Below are 20,599 nucleotides of genomic sequence, written 5' to 3'. Positions count from 1 at the left end.
GTGGGATTACAGGCACCCACCATCATGCCCAGCTAATTTTTGTATTTTTAGTAGAGATGGGGTTTCACCATGTTGGCCAGGCAGGTCTTGAACTCCTGACCTCGTGATCCGCCTGGATCAGCCTCCCAAAGTGCTGGGATTACAGGAGTGAGCCACCGCGCCTGGCTGAGACTCTGTTTTTATACATTAATAATTTACTATGGAAGCAGCATTTATCAGTCTGATTAAAGAAAAAAGAATTGGTCATTATGGGCATCAAATTTGTGAATTTGGCTTTAGCTGATTGATGGATATTATCTATACCTATTGTTTCAGAAACACATATTCATTACATGTTTATTGTATATATCATAGTTTTAAGAAAATTAATTGAACTGTGTTTTACTTAAGGGGCCATATAGCAGTGTGGTTAAGAGAGATCTATATTTGGAGTCAAACACCTGTAGCTCAAGACGGCCTGTTTTAGAAGCCTGGCTTCCTGGTTTACTAGCTATGTAGCCTATAGATCTAAGTCTCTGTAAAATGGGAAAACAATAGTTCCCATTTCGTAGAGATTTGATGATCGTTAAATAAGTTAATACATACAGATCAAATTGGTGTTTGAAACAAAGATTCATTAGATGTTACCTATTATTAATCAACTTTTGATTCAGTCGACGACTGTGTTTAAGTTTTCGTTTCCTGATTCATAGTGGGACTAATAATACTTAACCTCATTAAGTTCTAGTAGCAGCATAATGAGTTGATGCTGATAAAGTTCTTGGAACACATAACTGGCCATCAAGATATGCTAGCTATTATTATTATTATTACTCATTTTGCTTCCTTACACTGAGAGACTAAGTATGTAAAAATTGCTCTTCTTTTCTTTATGCTCTTTTAGTCACACTAATCAGGCATTTCTTTTTAGTGAACATCAGTTTTAGTGAACAACATCTGGTAGGAGAGAACCACTAGATAAAAGGGTTAAAGAGGGAAGATTTCTTCTTTTTTATTTTTGTGTTGAGACAGGAAAAACTGGAGTTTTTATGACAACCCCTTGTTTCATTTTCTCTACTTTAAGATCTTCGTTTGTTACTGTGTTTTCTCCTCTGCTATTGATAGGTCTAATGTAGAAGAAACTTTGTCTACTGGATTTCTTAGTCTCTTACACCTGTGTCTGGGTCTTTCCTATAATCATTCTAGTTTTAATGAAATCTGTTGACCTGCAATTCATTTTCTTTACACTTAGGATCCTATAAAGACTCAACCTCCAAATAAAATAGTTGTGAAGCCACTCTCAAATCTGAGAACTGGAGTTTGGAAGTTTTGGACTCTAAAGTATATTTCATTATCATGCTTATGCATGTTGGAGGAGGGGATACTTTCTGAAACATCTTAATTCACTTCTCTCTTTTGCATTTAAGTATATTTGTACCCTACACACAAGAAACTCATTTGCCAGGGATTGTGTGTAGGTGCTGAGAGGATGGGCCGTGGCAATAATTAGAAAAGCAAAAGCATAAAAAGTGATGAAGGAAGAAAGGAATGGTGGGTTAGTATCCTGTGTGTGGGACTTCATACTGGAAGATCTTACATGCGATTCCAGGGAAAAACTTACCTTGATACCTAGTGACCAAGGCTTTCCTCCAGTAAATGAGTAACTGTAATGAGTAACAAACCGTAAGTCCACTGCCTTCAATAAAACATGATGAATGAACCTGGCTGAGCAACCCTCAAGTAGCCGTTACCAGAGAATGTAGATAACGGCCATGAAACGGTATGAAGTCACTGGGAGCCAAGTGAGTGATCAGATGTCCTAGGAGAAGCAGACCAGTGCACCTGGTGACAGTGCTGGGCTGGGCTGGGCTGGGGTGGGGTGGGGTTGTGTATCAAAACCACACACCCTTAGAAACCTTATAGAACTCTGCACCCCTCAGCAATGTGAAATCAATCCAAATTCTCTTGTGAGCATAAAGAAAAATATTCAGACTTCAAAATCATTGATTTCTTCCAAAATATCCATTTAAAGATTGACTTCTTAAGTTTCTAAAGAAAACCTGCCACTATTTTATGGGAATAAGAAAGATGGTAGGAAAAGTATAGACAAAGGGGCCAGGCGCAGTGGCTCACTCCTGTAATCCTAGCACTTTGGAAGGCCGAGGCAGGTGGATCACAAGGTCAGGATTGAAGACCAGCCTGGCCAACATGGTGAAACCTCGTCTCTACTAAAATTACAAAAATTAGCCAGGTGTGGTGCTGGGTGCCTGTAATCCCAGCTACTCAGGAGGCTGAGGCAGGATAATTGCTTGAAACTGTAAAGCAGAGGTTACAGTGAGCCAAGATTGCGCCACCGCACTCCAGCCTGGGTGACAAGGGCAAAACTCCATCTCAAAACAAAACAAAAAAAGAATAGACAAAGGTCCAGAAATAGAGGCGTTACTGTCCTGTGAAGCCGGCCTCATCTAAGTAAGTAGAGGCTGGAATTTGCTACCCATGAGCCTTCCTTTTCCATTGATAATGCTTCCCCACTGATAATGTTTCAAAGCCAGATGGCTCCAGAAAATCGCTGGTCAATAGAGATGTTTAGCTGAATGTTAGCTGAATGGGACAGAACACATGGGCTGATGCAGCCGGGGACTGAAGGTGTTTGTTGTTTTTTCTTGGGCAACTGACAATGATAATTTGGAAAATTGGGAAAGCTAGCAACTTGGTGCTGAATCTTAAATGACCATCAAAGAAACTTTTGCTTTCGTAAATCTATGAAATCTGAACCTAAGACTTAAATTCTTCATTTTTCTTCTCCCACTCTCTGCTTTAAGAAGGTGCTTTTTTTTTTTCTGTCAACAAGAATTAACCAATCACTTTACTTTTCACTTCTGGGGGCAGGGGTGAGTTGACTGAACATTCTTGCCTATTGCCCATTCATTCCCCAAAGCTGAACTGGTTTTTTAAAAGTCATGCTCATCACCCCTTCCTCTGGCCCTAATGCTTAACACCTGTCAATGACTTCTCCTTACATTTTAAATAAAATTCTCACTCTTTACCATGGGTTGAGAGGCCCTACACACTGTGGTTTGGCCTCTCCATCCTTATCTGTCACCACTTTCCCTCATTCATGTATTCCAACTGCACAGGCCTGAGTTTTATTCCTCAGTTGTCCCAAGCCCTTGCCCCTTAGGATCTTTGTTCTGGCTTTTTCCTCTGTTTGAGCTGCTCTTCCCCAGCTCAGCATGTTGCTGTCTTTTCCTCAAACTTCAGATCTCTGCTTAGATGACATCTCTGATATTCTTTCCTTGACTAACCTTTCTAAAGCAACCCGTCAATACTTTCCCTTCCCTCCTGTAGGACCTGCTATTATCTCTATCTCTATCTCCTGTCATCTATATCTATAGCTAATGTCTATGTCTGTATCTCTATCTCTGTATCTTTCTATGTATCTTACATGTTTGCTGTATCCATACCTCACTAAAATGTAAGTTCTGTTATAGCAGCCCCCCTATCTATGACATTGTGCTTCACATCTAAGATAATTTCTGGCATAAGATGTGTGGAGTGAATGAATGAATTTCAGCTTTTATACCATCCCTGTAAAATTCCAGTAATGGGGGAAACAGCACAGAACTGCTGGTAAGATAACTATTCGTAAAGGATGTGGTAAACTCTTTTTGAGAAGAACATTGTTTGCCTGAGAAAAGGGGGAGAAAATAGCAGTAATTATAATTATAGTGATAGCTAATTACTAGCTAGGCACCATAGTTACCTTTACATATATTTGCTCAGTTATCAGTATTAACTCAAGGAATAAAATGCACTCTGCAGGTGGCAACATGGCTGCTCAGCAAAAGGCAGCTTTCCCTTGGATGGACTCTGATGGGGTGGGTCACATGCAGTCTGCATAACTGCATTCTACACACCTTCTACATTCCACATGACAGGGAATGCTTCCATCATGATTAACATTTTCTCTTCCTGAATAGAGAGAAAAGAATGCTATAGGCTGTAAATATAAAAAGGACGAATGCCTCACAATTAATGGATTCATTTTGAGGGCAACCAAGACAAAGCTCTTTTTGTTTGTTTGTTTGCTTTGATCTCTCTTCAAGCTTTTTTTTTTCTTTGTAATAGGTCAGTTTGGCTCCTCAGTGGCCTCATACTTCCTCTTCCTGAGATGGATGTATGGAGTCAATATGGTTCTCTTTATCCTGACATTTAGCCTCATCATGTTGCCAGAGGTGAGATCTGACTTCCAGTTTACAAAACATGCTGAAAAATGTTTCTCCTAGAAAAGTATTTATCTCTTCTTTAAAGTAGAATAATTAACAGCTATTTTCACATCTTAGAGTCATAGGATTTGTAATGAGATTAACCTTCAAAATGGTGCCCATGGGCCAAAGGTCCCAATCCTTGCACTAAAGGGTGTGTGAGCCTCTTGAAATTATATAACTTATGTATAATTTCACATGTATGTTTAAATGTGTATTTTTATGTGGAAAGTTTCATGTCTTCTTTCGGTTTCCCAAGGGGGTCCCTGTTCCTAAATGTTAAAAACTATTGTTCAAGAGGAAGACTTTGACACCTTGTGAGTTGTATTTCTTTATTTTGCTAAGTTAGCTTTGAAAGAAATGCTTCCTTAATGCAACTCAAAGCCTCCAGATTTTCTGTACTGAAGAAACACAAAATGAACATTTTCCCCCTAAGATACAAAGTAAGATAACGCCCACAACACACATACACACACACACACACACACACAAATAGTGGGATGGGATGAGAGTGGGATGGGATGATGAGGTCCAAAGTCAGAAACTAAAACAGATAGAGGGTCCAAATCAAAGAAGACAAAGCCTTGAGCTGATGTGGGGAAAGGGTCAGCTGAGGACAAAAAGCTAGACTGAGGTCAGAGCCTTCACCCATATGAAGTTAAATGATTCTGATACCTTTAATGCTTACCTTACAAAAGTTGGGCTAGGTTTTATTTAACCTACAAAGGACCTTTTAGGACCAGTATTTCAAAGCCAATTTGGTCCATACAGCATTGACAGTGGCCATTTGGTGTTTTGGGTGACTTTTTATCCCGATAGCTTCAAATCAGTGCCAGTTTCAATACTAAGCCTCCCATTAACATAATAATAATAATAATGCTTTACATTCATAAAGAGATTTGAGCTTTTAATAGTACAAAGCACTTTCACTTCTTTCGCTTACTGTGCCTCACAACAAATTTATGATGTAGACTGTAGAAGACGTTTTCTTCACCCATTTAAAACATGTAAACGGAGTCACATAATGCTGATGTGACTTAGCTAACATCTCAGAGTGAATTTTTATTAAGCTGATCTAGGACTAGAACCTATGATTCAATCCCTTTCTCCAAGATTTTGCATTTTAATCCGCTAGTTTTATAATCCTTGAGATAATTCCAGGGCTTCTAAAGTTGTCTGGCTCGTAGAAGACAATGACCAAAGATCAGAGGTCCTGTATAGTTTATTTCCCAAGTGCACACTTTCAGGTAATGAAGCTGAATGTGTGTATTTTATCTATTTCAAATTAACCCTAGCATTTTTGTTTGTTTGTTTGTTTGTTTTGCTTACCTTTCTAAGGAAATCTGGAACTCCTCCATTCCATCACTGGCTACTATGATGTTACTTAGTGTCAGATGCAGGTATAAATGGAGTTTTATCAGCAGCATTTACTCTTTCCCTCACACCATGCTGCCTCCATGTGGAGAAAATGAAAGGCTGTCGCTGATTTATTTGAATAATACGAAATTACAGAATGTCTGCTATGTAGTGGATGGAGTGCCTGTGTGTTAGGTTGGATGTATTCCGAGAGCTAGGAAGCATGCTGGCTTTGGATACCCTTTTATAGGTTGTATTAGATGCTGAGGGGCGTCCTGTTTTCTGGGCAATGATTACCAACTCCAGCAAAAGAACAAGAGAATGGACACCCTGCATGCTGACTTTGCAGAACCACCAGAGGCCAGGGCAGTCATCTCCTGGCAGCAAGGCTGTATTTTTCAGCTGCCTGTACCTGACAGGCTCACTCACTATTCTTCCAAGGCACATGCCCTTTTGCCCCAAGGTCCTGTGTCCCTGGGCAAGCCTAAGACCTTAATCTCCTTTGCCCTCTGTGCCACCCAACTTTGGGGTGAGACAGTATGCATGGAACCCACCTTCTATTCTGTTCGGACCAGGAAGCCAGATGGACCAAAGGCCTACTTCAGGAAGTTGTGCAGCCTGTGCACAGGGAGTGAGCAGAGACTGATGTCCAGCCCTTGCTCAGTCAAGCTCTGCACCCAGGCTTCAAGCCACATTCATCTCCTGTTCCCAGCTTTAGGAGGGAAGTTTCCATCTCACAGAAGGAGCAACATCTGCTTGATAAGCTATGGGGGCTAGAAAGGTGCTCTTTCCAGTACTCACCAAGGCACCTTCCTATGACCCTATTCTTGCCCTCTCACTGGCCCACTCTTCCCAGTACTATTCTCCCTATTGTGCTTCTCTTCCAATCTGGTAGCACGAATTTGAGGCAGCAGCCCTGAATTAGTGATGAAGCAGACACCATAATCAGGGTGCAGGTGTTCTCACGATGCAGACACCCACAAATTACATGATTGTATTTCCTTGCGTTCTCTCTCTTGACATGAAGGACAGAATCTCTCTCCACCCTCACTCCTAAGGGGTATTCTTATATGAAGGTGTGGGTAAGATTGTTTTGTTGAGTCCTGTGTGATTCAAAAGGCTACCTCTCTCCTTACCAGACTTCTAAATCAGAATAGTTTGGTGGTGATGGTGGCAGTGGGATCCTCAGAAAGCCCTCTGGGGAATGTGGTTGACCTGACTGCTGGTGGTCCCCTGAACTCAGAATGCAGAGTCCTTCGCGCTCCCTTTGTTCTTACCTCTGAGTTTAGTAGTCGATTCCCAGAAAATGGGACCCCACATGGAGACTCAGACTCCCCATGAAAATGTTTCAGAAGGGCTTTTAAGCAAAACCATTTGTGATCACATGTGTGGCTCAGACTTTGTTTCTAATTGTTCACTGCTTTCTTTGCTTCTCCATACAGTACCTCTGGGGTTTACCATATGGCAGTTTACCTAGGAAAACAGTTCCCAGGGCCGAAGAGGCATCAGCAGCAAACTTTGGTGTGTTGTACGACTTCAATGTAAGTGTCTCCACACAACTGTATTGGTGGGAGGATGGATTTTTATTTAGTTTATTTTATTCTGAAACCCACGGCCTCCTCTCCTGGGGCAGGCTAAATGTCTTAAGAAAGATGTCCCTGCTCCCTCTAAAAGAGAAAGAAAGAGAGAAAGAAAGAAAGAACGAAAGAGAGAGAGAGAGAAAGAAAGAAAAAGAAAGAAAGAAAGAAAGAAAGAAAGAAAGAAAGAAAGAAAGAAAGAAAGAAAGAAAAAAGAAAGATGTCTCTTTATATAAATGTGACTATGATTTAGGACAATGGTAATATGATTATATGGGAATATAGACTACTGGATAAAGATGAGCTCAGAGTTCAAAGACTTGAAGCAAATATTCTTATCACTGGCTTTGGAAAAGAATAAAGGAAGAGTTTGCAAATGTGCTTTTTGGAAAATCTTGTTGGATTCCTAGGGAATTAAAACTTTTACACTTCCTATTAACATCTTTACTTCCTAAACAAGCTTCCTATTTAGTATACTCCTATTTAGTATTAACTCCTAGTTAGTACTAAATAAAGCTAAATATTGAAAACTGAGAAATACTAAATTCTCACTTCTAAATAATACTAAAATTAGTATTACTCCATTACAGTATTCAAATAAGCGTTACTCCTTGAGATCCCTTAGGTAGTGATTATTACTATGGAAGGGAGTTATTTCTGTCCGTCGAAAAACCATTTGGGACTATATGATTCAATTCTTTGGCAACGATGTAATTCCACATATTCTTTTTTAAAGTAGTGACTAGATTAGAAATGTTTGGAAGCATATGGTTGGGAAAGTAGCCAGGTAGAAATTGAGGAATTGATAATTCAAGTAATTTTTGGAGGCTAGACAATGCGAATAAAATTTTATACAGATTGCAGAATGAAGGAGGGAAAAACAGACTTCCTGTTTATAGTGTTAATATGTATATCTCACAAACATTTTGATTTCTACTTTTAACCTCCTTAAATTGTGAGTTTCCCAAAGAAGAGATCAGGTCTGCTACATCTTTTCAGCCTGTAACCTAGTCCTCATCTAGTAGAGGCTAAATGAATCTTGTTGACTGACAATCCTGAGTGAGGGGGAGGATTTGTAAAGCCTTGAGATAAGAACCACAGGACCAGTTTATGTGAGGAGTACCAGAACATGCAAACCTTAAGAAAGGTTTCCCATCTCTGAGTGAACAAAGCAAGTTATTGAATTAGCATAAGGCATAATGATAGCAACAAATATGTGGCATTTGTAATCTTCAATCACTCCTATCAGTTGGACTTTCCATTTCAATTCAGCATTTTTTAAACTGAATTATAAACATGCATAAGTTTTACAAAGATGAATGTGACATGATTCTTGACCTCAGGGTACTCATGATAATAGAAGGAAGACACATAGGCAACAAGATGTATACAAGATGCTGTGCACAAAGTTAGCAAAATTTTAAAAAAAGGAAAAAAGATTCTGGGGAACCCTGAGCAAGTGGTTCTTATTTCTTCTTAGATGGGTCTGGGTTTTACAGAAGAGATGGCCTCTGAGTTGGATTTTACCTCTTACCTTTTATTTCTCTTTTCTATCACTTCTAACTTCTTCCATCTCTTCCTCCTCCCCTCCCTTTATCCCTCCCTTTATTTATCTCTCTCACTTTCAAATTTCAAGCAGTGCATTACTATGTCCCCTTACCACTGTTTTAATTTCTCATTCTCTTCCTCTGATTAGCAAAATGATAAACTTCCAGTCTGCTTAATAAGAACAAGGACTAAGATCACTGACTTTTTCTGCTTTTTAAGGTATACCAGAGAAAGGAAGAACTAAAAATATGAACAAAAGGTCTTTTGATTTTTATATATAGATTTCTGAGGTTTAAATACTTCCGAATTTCCCAATGAACTGAAATGGAAAATTTTGGGCAAAAATGTCCATTTGAGATTTGAAAGATAGTGACTCAGTTGAGGAAGACGAACAGAAAAGTTGCTGTAAGAGAGTTACTAATGAGTTGACAGGAGGGTCTGAGAGGCAAATTCAGGGGAAAGTAGAGGGAAAGGGTTTGGATGATGAATGTGCTCCCCAAGATTGTATCACTGCCCTTGACAGCTCTCTCATGTCCAGGTTGGCAAAATATGATTTGAAGGTCGGCAGGGGATACAGAAACCAGAGTGTTCTATGATATTTATTTCAAGGCCTGCCTGAAAACAATACTAAGGCAATGAGAGAATTTTTAAAGGTCAAGAAAATATAAGAAAGCCATTACACTGATTTTATTCACTTACAGGCTTACTGCATGCTGTTATCAGTCATTAATTTGGTATGCATCATTGCTGGGGTTAGCAGTGATTTTAATAGCTGTATTTCTCCAATGTCTGCAGCATGCAGTGAACTGTGATTGGTAAGTAAGGTCCCTCACTTCACAACTCACTTCATGGTGGGTATTTATATCTGAGACTAAGCTCGAGTGTATATGTGAAATGGAGAAAATAATAGTATCCACCTCAAAAAGCATTAAGTGAGATAATGCATGAAATAGCAGATAGCTTAGAGTATGCAGCACAGAGTACAGGCTGAGTATTCCTTATCCAAAATGCTTGAGACCAGAAGTGTTTCGTATTTCAAATTTTTTCAGATTTTGGCATATTTCCATATACATAATGAGATATCTTGAAGATGACATTGAAGTCTAAACACAACATTCATTTAGTTTCATACACACCTTGTACACATAGCCTGAAAGTAATTTTATCCAATTATTTTATCCAATATTTTAAGTAGCTTTGTTCATGAAACAAAGATTTGATGATGACCACTGTGACCTGTCACATGAGGTCAGGTGTGGAATTTTTCACTTGTGGCATCATGTCGGTGCTCAAAACATTTCAGATTTTGGAGCATTTAAGAGTTTAGATTTTTTTTTTATTAGGAATGCTCAATCTCTAAATATTCTTTATTAAAAGAACCATAACTTGACCAAAGGCAAACAGCTATTAGGAGACTGAATTGGAATGCAGGGCTGGTGGTATTACACACAGTCATATATGTGGATAGTGACAAGCTAGTAAAAGGACTTTTATTATAACAAAGAAGTAAATACATAAGTAAATAAAAGTATTCTGACCTTAATGAGGAGTTATTGAAAGACTCAAGGAAAGGAAGCGATAGGATTATATAGTCATTATCAAATTGTTCATTGAATAACATTATTATTTAAAAGAAAATATTACTGCTTTAAGGAATTTTATATGATATACAAATTTTTATGACTTTTGAAGTTTGAAAGATTTGTCTTTTTTTTGGCAATGATTATATTCTAAATTCAGCAGGAAAGATAGGTTGATTCATGTTAAGGGACATTTTGCTTTTACATTTTTGTAAGAGGAAGGAATTCAGCACATCCTACAATAAGCTAATAATTGAGCACATTCTCTATACTAGGGTCAAAATAATTTCACAAGTACATCAATAAGAGAGAGGGCAGGACCTTTAATTATAAAACTGAAAATAACAACAAGAAAAAAATGTACAAAACTTAATTTAAAATATGGGAGATTTGGTTTCACAGTAAAAATCCAAAAGAATAAAGCCAAGTAGTCACTAGTAATAAGACATTATAAATTCAAATGAGATGCTGTGTTGGTCAGGACGTGGTGTCCTCCACGGCAGAGGGCGAAGAGGCTGCCTGAGCACAGATTGTCTCGAGTATTGTGCATAGACGGTAGAGATCAGACGCCACAGACAGCCATGGGCTCTCCCTTTAAGAACTCCCATAGAATGGGCAGAGATAGCCTCCTTAGCACGTTAGAACTGGACAATGAGAAAAGAATACAAGGAAGGAAAAATAAAATCTAGCCGAGTTCAAGGACCTGTATATGTTACGTCAGGTTAACCAGACCTTTCTCAGAAGAGAGAATCTAAATTTTTACTTATAGTGCTTTTGTTTTTATTAGCATTTTTGTGAATAATACCAAAATTAATGTAGACTAAGTACTTACATGGGCAGGCACTGCGCTTAGTGCTATGATCTTTCTATTTATTTATGAATATTATACTTACATATTTATAGTTATTTATACTACTTGTTTCAGTATGCATCAAGAAAATGGAAGGCACAGATATCTCGACAGAGATAATTTAAGAAATTAAACAGGTATTGGGTGACTAAAAAGGCAAAAGGGGACATTGAGGTAACATAGAAATGGTAACAGGTAACACAGAATAGTTTTTACCCCTACTGTTGGGAGAACAAAAGAGGAAGTGGGGTTGTTAGAATCTAGGAGCTTGGAGGAAGGGCACTGCATGGCCCCAAGGGGTGTGATGAGATTGGTTTTGAGTGTGCTCGAACAGGTTGGAAATGGAACCAAATACTGTTACCAGAGTGAAGAGGCATTGCTGGAGCCATGCATTCAGGTAAGAGCAAATCCCTTCTCCTGACTTTTTGTCTAAGTGCCTCCTATTGGAAAAATCTGCAAGGAATCCGATCTCAAAGGAAAAAAGTAGCTCCCCAAGTCCCGTCTCCAGCATCACAAAGCAGTTTATACAAGGATGGGTCTGAAGCTGAAACAGCTTACTAACTGGTACATTATTCTATTTATATTATAACCTATTCCTCGTCCTAGTCTAGTAAGGTAGACATGACTATTCCTAATTTACAGATGGAGAGACTGAGTTTCAGTAGGATTTGGTATTTTCCTCCAAGTTCCATGGATGGCAAGTGGAGAGGCTGGGATGCTCATCTGGTCTGCCCGACATCTCTGTCTGACTCTGAAGCCTAGGACAAGCTGCCTCTACATAGGCTACCAGGAGCCACTGAGATGGCTACAGGTTTATACTGGAAATTCACAAAAATAAGAGAATTTTAGAAATAGAGGTGCTCTTCGACATCTTCCATCCTGTATCTTACCTTATAAAGTTACAGAAATTTTGAGTTACTGAAGCATGTTCAGGGTCTTATAGTTGTTAAGAGGCTCCTAATCTAGTGTTCTCTTCATGTCCTGTATTCTGCCCGTAATTTTCCTGTTGTGATTTCCAGCAACATTCTCGCTGACCGCTCCTGGAACATTGACTGACTCTGTTTCATGATATATCTATTTCACAAGGGGAAACGGAATTGAAGCATTTGGGCCCCATTTTCATCTTTCATAATAATCTTGTAATTCCTAAATCGGCTTCTCAAATAGAATGAGAGCTTTCATGTTTTTTTTCCTGAATTCTTTTTGTATCAGTTAAATATTATGCTTTACTAAAATATTCATAACAGAAAATCATACTTGAAAATTATTATTATTAATTTTGCTTTGGTTGGTTAGCAAACTTCTATCTTTAGTTTTTAAAATTTATTTTTGAAATAGACAATAAAAATCATATATTTTCATGAGTTCTTTGCTTGATCCTCTGAACAATGACTTCAGAGAGGTGCTCACTCTGTATTGTCAGATGATCTAAGTATACAACCCAGTATACAACCCAGTATACAACCCAGTATTCCATCTATCATGGCACCATGGAGGAAATCATTGACAAAATGTTTTTAAACTCCTTAAAAATTCATAATTCTGACTTTCGCAAAGCCCAGGGATACCAAAACAGGCATCCCTGGGCTTTAGAAAAATGCCATTATTTAAGCTAGAGCCGTTATCTAGGCTATCATTATCTAGGTAGAGTTTGGGGTGTGTGTGACCTCAATATGAAAACATTTGGATCCACTCTCTTGGATCCACTCTCTTGGATCCAAAGAAATGGCATCCAGAGGCTGTCTCTCAAAGGAGATCTGAGCAGCACACCCAGCTACAGGATCAGTTGACCTTGGACAGACTATACAGAGGTAAGTTATTCCATATAGAGGCAGGTGAACAGAAGCAGAAATAGATTTAAGATCTGCACTTACAGAATATTTTAAGATAAACACAAGCATGATCTCTTACGGTACAGGAGCCTATTGGATGGGAAGGATCAGAAAATCTTTGGGTTAAGGTGGGGGAGGTTGTGAGGAACTACCTATCAGTAGAGCTTCATCTGGGAACCTTGGAACCTCCTCTCCATACCCATGAAAATTCAGTGCTCTGTGACTTAGACGCATCTATCACAACTCATCCAAATTCTCTTCAGTTAATAGTAGACAAATACCATACACAATGTGCATGATCAGCTAGTCTCAGGGCTTTTCAAAGTCAGAATTTACCATTTATGAAACACCATATTTTTAAAATATTCTTATTGAGTGCATAATGATGCATCTTACGGATTGTGTAGGAAATCTGTTTTATTAAAATAGTAAGAAACAGGGAGGTTATTATGTATGCCATGAATCAAATAAGCAGAAATTGTATCATGTAAATTAATAGAAGTAGAAGAATAAGTTTAAGTCAGTAGGAAGAAGATGTCTTTGTTGGCAAGATACCTGGAGAGACAAGGGTGATACAGAAATGATAAAGAAGAAAAGGCTTTAATATTCTTGTGAGGAGAAAGAAGGAGGAGCTAAAGTGGAATTTGGAAGGAGCTTCAGCTGATATCAGACAGTGAGATCATATGAGTAAAGGTTTAAGTTGTGAGTAAAGGGAAATGCATTCTGCTTTTCACCTTGAGAGTGTCTTGTACATTGCTGATGGATAAATGGTATGTCTACTTTGCCTCCCCTTTTCTGCTAATTATCATAGATGTGGGAGATAGAAGATATCCTACAATGGGCAGGAGAGGAGACTTAACACCTATTATGTGTTAAGTAGGTGCATACACTAAATTTTATCCTCATAACAACTGTTTAAGATGGAATATATCATCCCAGATTATTCCTTCTGCCCTGCCTGCCTCACATCCCATCTTGGAGGTTTGTCCTTAAAGGAGACAGGTTAGACACATTTAGAATGTTAATAAAAAGGAGATAAGTTCTTTAATCAACATCAACAACTCTTTCAAGTAATAATGTTCCAAAGTAAGGGTGTCTCCTCTCAAACATATCTCAGTTCTCTTAAGTTCCTTCATCTCTTATTGTACTGGACACATGTAGAGGAGGTATTTTGTGATTCACACATGGAATAACACATCTTTTGTTTTAGAACTATTTCAGTGGTTCGAATGCATCTTTATCTGAAAGGGTGAATCATTTTAGGTTTCTTGAGGTGTAGACATCAAAATTATGTTACATGCAGGAGATATTGCGGGAGGGAGGCATGTGAAGGATAAAGGAGAGAGGGAACAAGAGTAGACAGAAAGAGCCTTTAGATGGTAATGAAGGCCCTATACCTGTGAAAGGAGAGAGAGAAGGAAGGATTTAGGAAGAGTCTCAGATTGTAGTACAGTTATGAAAGAGTCTTGGCCAGGCTAATGGTGAGTCTCTAAACAAAGTATGTCCATTAGATAAATTCCATATTGGTTAGCAATAACCCAGCTCCAGTATTTCCCGTCATGCTCAGTCATTATCTAGGTAGTGGTTGGGGTTTGTGTGACCTCAATTTGAAAACAGTTTGCTCCACTCTGGTGGATCCAAGGAGGTGGCATCTGGAGGCTCTCTCTCAAAGGAGAACTGAGCAGCACACCCAGCTGCTACTTTGAAAATGTGACTGGGCTCCTCCACTTTAGATCATAGCTGTTCATATTGCTGCTGTTGCTGTTATTTAGTTTCAACAGGTTTCAAATGCTGCCAGAATGACCTGTTTCCCACATCCACTGTCTGGGCCTACCTCCGTGCTGGGTCAGTGGAGGCTGAACTTCTAGATCATGAATAATTCTTTCGTGGCATGACTCCAAGCGAGACTGCTAAGCCTCTTGTGGACAAATTTAGAGTTATAAATTTTCAAATCCACCTAGAGATACGTCTCTTTCCCTAGGAGCAGAGATTATAACTTTGGAGGGGGTGAGGACCCTCTCATCTGTGGATGTAGCGAGATTCCTCCGATGGCTTTGCTGAGCAGGGTGGGCTGCTGCTGAGGCACGTAACACTGGGACTGGCAGTATCAAAGGGCTCTATCCCTTATTTACTTCACTTCCTCAGTGTCCAGTGTAGGTCTCTTTGGTTCAACAGGCTTATTAAGTTTGATTAAAAGAAGAGGCATTTCATGTTCTATTCTAGGTCCTAGATCGTTTCTTTTGCTTTGTAAGCTTCTTAATTTGCTACTCCTGGGTGACTTTATGACACAGCTCTAGCTTGTGATGAGAGAGATTCCTGGGTCTGCTTTTAGCTTCCTTGATATTTTAAACTTGGGGAACTGATTTCTTAAGGTCTGAAGTCCTAGCGATGCCTTTTTTTTTGCTTTAGTAACAAATTTTAGTTTTCATCACCTCCCTCAGGCTATACTTGGCCAAACCAAAAGTGAGCTTTTCTTTTGCAAATATTAGGGATGCATATGATCCTAATGCTACACTTACAGTATGAAAACAGCATTCCTTCTTTGGATGTGACCACAGAAATGAGTCTTCTTTTCATTAACATAGTAAACATTTGTTGAGCATTTGCCAGGTGCCAGGCAAAACCCAAGGTCTCTGTCCTCAGGAACATAAAGTCCAAGGGAGTAGTCAAATAATGACAAAAATAAATTGTAATTGTGCCAAGTGCTATGAAGGAAAGCTATATAGTGTTAAGAGAACTTATAGAAGGCAACCTGATGTGGTTTAGGAGCTAAAGGAAGGAGACAGATAAAAGAAAATGTTTTTCTCTGAGAAAGTAATGTTCAAATTGGGCTCTCAGGAGTCAGGACAACCTCTGAATTTGAAAGAAGGGAGAGGCATTCTCAACAGTAAGAATATCAACTACAGAGATCATGTGATGATAAGAGGTGGCCTTATTCAGGGGACTAAGTAAAACGAGAGAGCTCAGAATGCAAAGGGACATCGGAACACAAGGCATTGGAGAGATAGAAGGGAACCAAAGCACGTGGGATCCTCTAAAATCTAGACTGCACTAATTATTTTTTTTCCTCAGAGCAATTAAAAGTAATTTAAGTGGGGGGTAGGTGGGTAGTAACATATCAGACTTGGATTTTGAGGTAATCAACAGACTGTAGAAGGGCAAGATGACTGTGAGGAGATCAAGGAAGAATCTTTCGATATGACTAGGTTAGAGACTAACGTTGGAAGAGCTAAATTTACCTGGCAGGAATTTTCTATATCTAAATATTGGCTGCCAAGCTAATAGATTAAAGGATGAGCCATTGAGTTAGGTTAGAATTTCACAATGCATTAAATTATAGTCAAAAATTTAAACATCTAGCACCAAATCATAAATCTAATACATCTGCTGTGACAAGTAGATTACGTAAATCTACATTCATTTTTTTTCCAAGTAGCTGCAATATATTCTTTACATTTTAAATTATTTTATTTGTTCAAAAACTCCTTTTAAAATATATAATACTAAGGCATCTCCCAGTATAGGCTGTGTCCAGATGACCACACATGTATGAATTCTTGTTTCATGTATGAATTAACAAAGCTTCGCTCTGAATATTTTAAAGAACCAGCGGCAAATTTATAACTCCAGAAGTCAACAGGCCAACAAAACCCTCTAATATGCTTTTAATCTCCTCCTTGCTAAATGAAAGAAGACAACTTTTTTTCTTTGTGGAAAGAAATTATACATAAAAGCTCATTTTATAGTACTGAGATTGTCTCATTTTGTTAAGAGTTTTATGCAATTAGACAGTAGGAAAAATTAAAGAGCTTTTCCAGCTTCAGTGTCTCTCAGATACTTTGGTGTTTTGAGTCATTAAATCCCAGCATAAGATTATTATTGTCATGTTACTGTCTTGGATGATTTACTCTATTTTATTAAAACGGGTAGCAGAGAGTAGAAGAACAAAAAAAGTTGGTGTACATGACAATTTAAAGGAGCTTATTCTGAGGATTGTTAATGATTACCAGAAGCAATTTTTTTTTGTTCATTCAATCACTCCACAAATATAAGTTGAATGTCAGATGTTGGGAATACAAAGACAACTAACATATATTCCCTGCCCACAGGGACATTATGGTCTAATTGGATATGCAAACAAACAATTGCCATGCAAAATGACAATCTGAGGCTGATGGACATATGTCTTAGGCACTTGGGGACATAATGGAATAAGGGTTCAGTGTCGAGGTTTACTGGAGTTCAGATACTGGACTCTTGAGAGAGCCCAGTAAAGAGAACCTCTATTTCCCATGTGAGTTCTGAATAATTTGTTTAAAAAGAAGAGGCAGATGGGTAAAAAAATTTTCTGCATTCATTATTAATAGAAATCGAATTGGAGGAACAATCTGAAATTCGTAGCCAAATGGTCTTGCTGATTTGGAACCCCAAATTAGCCAGTTTACCTCTTGGGCAACTTATTTCCTGGAGGAAGAAAGATATGTTTGGGCTGGGCCAGCCCAGTTAATTCATTCCCAATTTACCAAGAGAAATCACTACGCCTCTCCTGGAGTGGAGTGAGTATAGGGACAGAGAAAGGCTGAGGTGTATTGCATCGAGTGAAGCTCTGTGCCTCTGAAGGAAATGCTGAGAGAAAGGAAAGGGTATTCATTACCCCTATCACAAAAGAGGTCAACAAAGGCTTTACAGGTATCTTGAACCAGCTTTAAAGAAAGAGCAGGAATAGAGCAGGCTCTAGAATGGGGCAGGCAATTGGGAAGCGAATTCCAAGCAGAGAGATCAGCATGCACAAAGTCATGAGATGGTGCTATGCTCTCAACACCCAAGAGTGATTCAGCAAAGTTCATATTTAGGGAGAAAGGAGAGTGGCAAGAGGTGAGCCTGTTATACTAAAAAAAAAAAAAAAAAAAAAAAAAAAATTCAAAAAAGGGCCTGATCAGGAAGAACAATTTCATTATGCTCAAGTCAGACTTTATCGTACAGGCAGTGGAGCGCACCTGAGATAGGAGGAAGGAGCAGGTTTGGGGAATTTTCTTGAATGTGCTATGTTCATGCTTCCTATGAGACATGCAAGTGGAGTGAGATGTGTAATGGCATTGGACATAGGGTCTAGAATTCCCACTGTTAGTGTCAGGTGTGGGCCATGGCACAAAAGGCAAATGGAACTACTTTCTATAGAAGCCAGAAGAGTTAAAAATGCAGTGTAGCATAATGACAAAAACTAGGCATGAGATTCCAACAAACCTGGGTTTGAATCCTGCCACATACGACCTATGAGATATTAGACAATCATCCTGAACCTTGTAGTTGCCATGTATAAAATAGCAGTATTAATACCTAGCTACCAGGCTTGTATAAAAAACACATGAGATTATGTGTGTAAAGTATTAGCACATCTCGGCTGGGCGCGGTGGCCCACGCCTGTAATCCCAGCACTTTGGGAGGTCGAGGTGGGTGGATCATGAGGTCAGGAGATGGAGACCATCCTGGCTAACATGGTGAAACCCCATCTCTACTAAAAGTACAAAAAATTAGCTGGGCGTGGTGGCAGGTGCCTGTAATCCCAGTTACTCGGGAGGCTGAGTCAGGAGAATGGCGTGAACCCAGGAGGCGGAGCTTGCAGTGAGCCGAGATTGCGCCACTGCACTCCAGCCTGGGTGACCAAGTGAGACTCTGTCTCAAAAAAAAAAAAAAGTATTAGCATGGCTCTGGTACATAGTAGATGCTTCTTTAAATGCCTCTTCGGGATACTTAGCTCATGAAAATTCCCATTTGTTGGAGGGACGAGGAAACAGAAGGAAGGAACTTGTAGCCACAGCAAGAAAGTGGAAGTGGAGCACCAGCCATGTCCCCTGTCTAGGCAGGAGGCAGGGGGACGAGAGTACCAATACAAGGATGGAAGGATGGATACTCCAAGGAACTGCCTCATTCACAGCTGCTTGAGGGGCAGAGATCACTGTCTATAGTCCTTAACACAACTTTATTCCCTCTGCTGAAAATTAGATCTGCCTAGGCTCAGCTCAGCTTCCTCTTTGTAATCTACACTGTCTCTGTTAAGAACCATAGAGCACCTGTTCCATGTCTATGAATCTGGGTCGGAGCAAAAGGAAAATAAAAAAAATACTCAGAGATGAGCAAAGTATTAGGCAGAAGCCTAATGGGTCTGGCTGGAGAGGAGGAGTGTGGCCATGCGCTGCTCTCAGCATGCAGCCCACAAGGCCCGGGCTGGCTGCTGTTCTTGTGACGTTAGTTGAGGTTTGTTCTGGGCATAATTAGCCTGTTCACTCCTTGTTTCTTTCCTATGTTGTGTCCTACTCTGTGAAATGCTGAGTGCCAGTCCTTGTCTTTCATCCACACTTGAAACCTTCGTTCATGCTAAAGTGTAAATAACCAGCAACAACTCAGAGAAAAGTAGAAATACACCCAGACTTGAATCTTGCAGTGTCATCTCCCTTCACATACCCTCAGCAGATACGCTTCAAAAATTTTATCTTCCTTTCCTACCAGTTTTACTTTACACATTCTTTCAAAATAATGGTCTGGCAGCTATTACAAATTAAAAAGAGTTACTAAGAATGAAGAAATTCATTGATCATCCTGGGGATAGAGTGTTATCTTTTCATGGTGAACATTTCTTTGTAATCATGAGAAACACCAAAGGGATGCAGTTCTAATGTAACTTCAGGCAACAAATAATTATGAAGGAGATGTTTTGCATGTAGAGCCTTTTGGGGACCTCTGTAATCCTGTCTCCTAATCCATCTATGTATATTGGGCAAATAGTAAGTTCTCAATAAGTGTTAGTTAGAAAAGTAAATGCATGAACTGAGTTCTGGTAACCCTAATAAAAACAGTCTTTCTTGTGGAAATGTGTCGGTGATTATGGACTGGACCAGCTGCAGCATTCAAACAGAATTAGAGTCTTAATAAACAACACACGAGCATGGCACCCCAGAGTTGGACAGAAATTTTCTGTGCTCCCTGGGAACTTGGCTCTGACTGTGGTTTCTCCGTTAAAGATTTTGGGGTGGGAGAGTGTTCCCACGGGGAAAGCAGCACGTGCTGATATCGAAATTGAATAGAACCTTGAGTGGGCTGGGAGTCATTGCTATTTTAGTCACTTCCAGATGTCTGCTGCTGCAGTTTTAAGGGACAGGGAAAGATGAGTGGAATGTGGCATGCCACTGGGTAAAAGATGAAGAGCGTTCTCCTTCCAAGCCTTTCAAATTGTATTTAAAGCCATCCCTCAATATGCTACAAAGATGGATTGGATAAAGCCTTTAAAAACTGTGTTCTTCCACTTTTACACTGTTGGTGGGACTGTAAACTAGTTCAACCATTGTGGAAGTCAGTGTGGCGATTCCTCAGGGATCTAGAACTAGAAATACCATTTGACCCAGCCATCCCATTACTGGGTATATACCCAAAGGACTATAAATCATGCTGCTATAAAGACACATGCACACGTATGTTTATTGCGACACTATTCACAATAGCAAAGAGTTGGAACCAACCCAAATGTCCAACAACGATAGACTGGATTAAGAAAATGTGGCACATATACACCATGGAATACTTGCAGCCATAAAAAATGATGAGTTCGTGTCCTTTG

General features: G+C 39.3%; 1 protein-coding gene across 1 annotated transcript in view; it reads left to right on the top strand.

Annotated features, from left to right (window-relative positions):
* TMC1 (transmembrane channel like 1) overlaps positions 1 to 20,599 on the top strand; it is a 202,955-nt gene that overhangs the window by 115,395 nt on the left and 66,961 nt on the right. Inside the window, exons 9-10 of the mRNA XM_063636643.1 lie at positions 4,108 to 4,214; positions 7,043 to 7,141. Coding sequence (XP_063492713.1) covers positions 4,108 to 4,214; positions 7,043 to 7,141 — 206 coding nt within the window. The remainder of the gene's footprint in view (positions 1 to 4,107; positions 4,215 to 7,042; positions 7,142 to 20,599) is intronic.

The sequence above is a fragment of the Symphalangus syndactylus genome, chromosome 3, assembly GCF_028878055.3.
Source record: "Symphalangus syndactylus isolate Jambi chromosome 3, NHGRI_mSymSyn1-v2.1_pri, whole genome shotgun sequence".
Lineage (NCBI taxonomy): Eukaryota > Metazoa > Chordata > Mammalia > Primates > Hylobatidae > Symphalangus > Symphalangus syndactylus.
The sequence above is the reverse complement of the archived record's forward strand: the minus strand, read 5'-3'. Positions and strand labels throughout refer to the sequence as shown.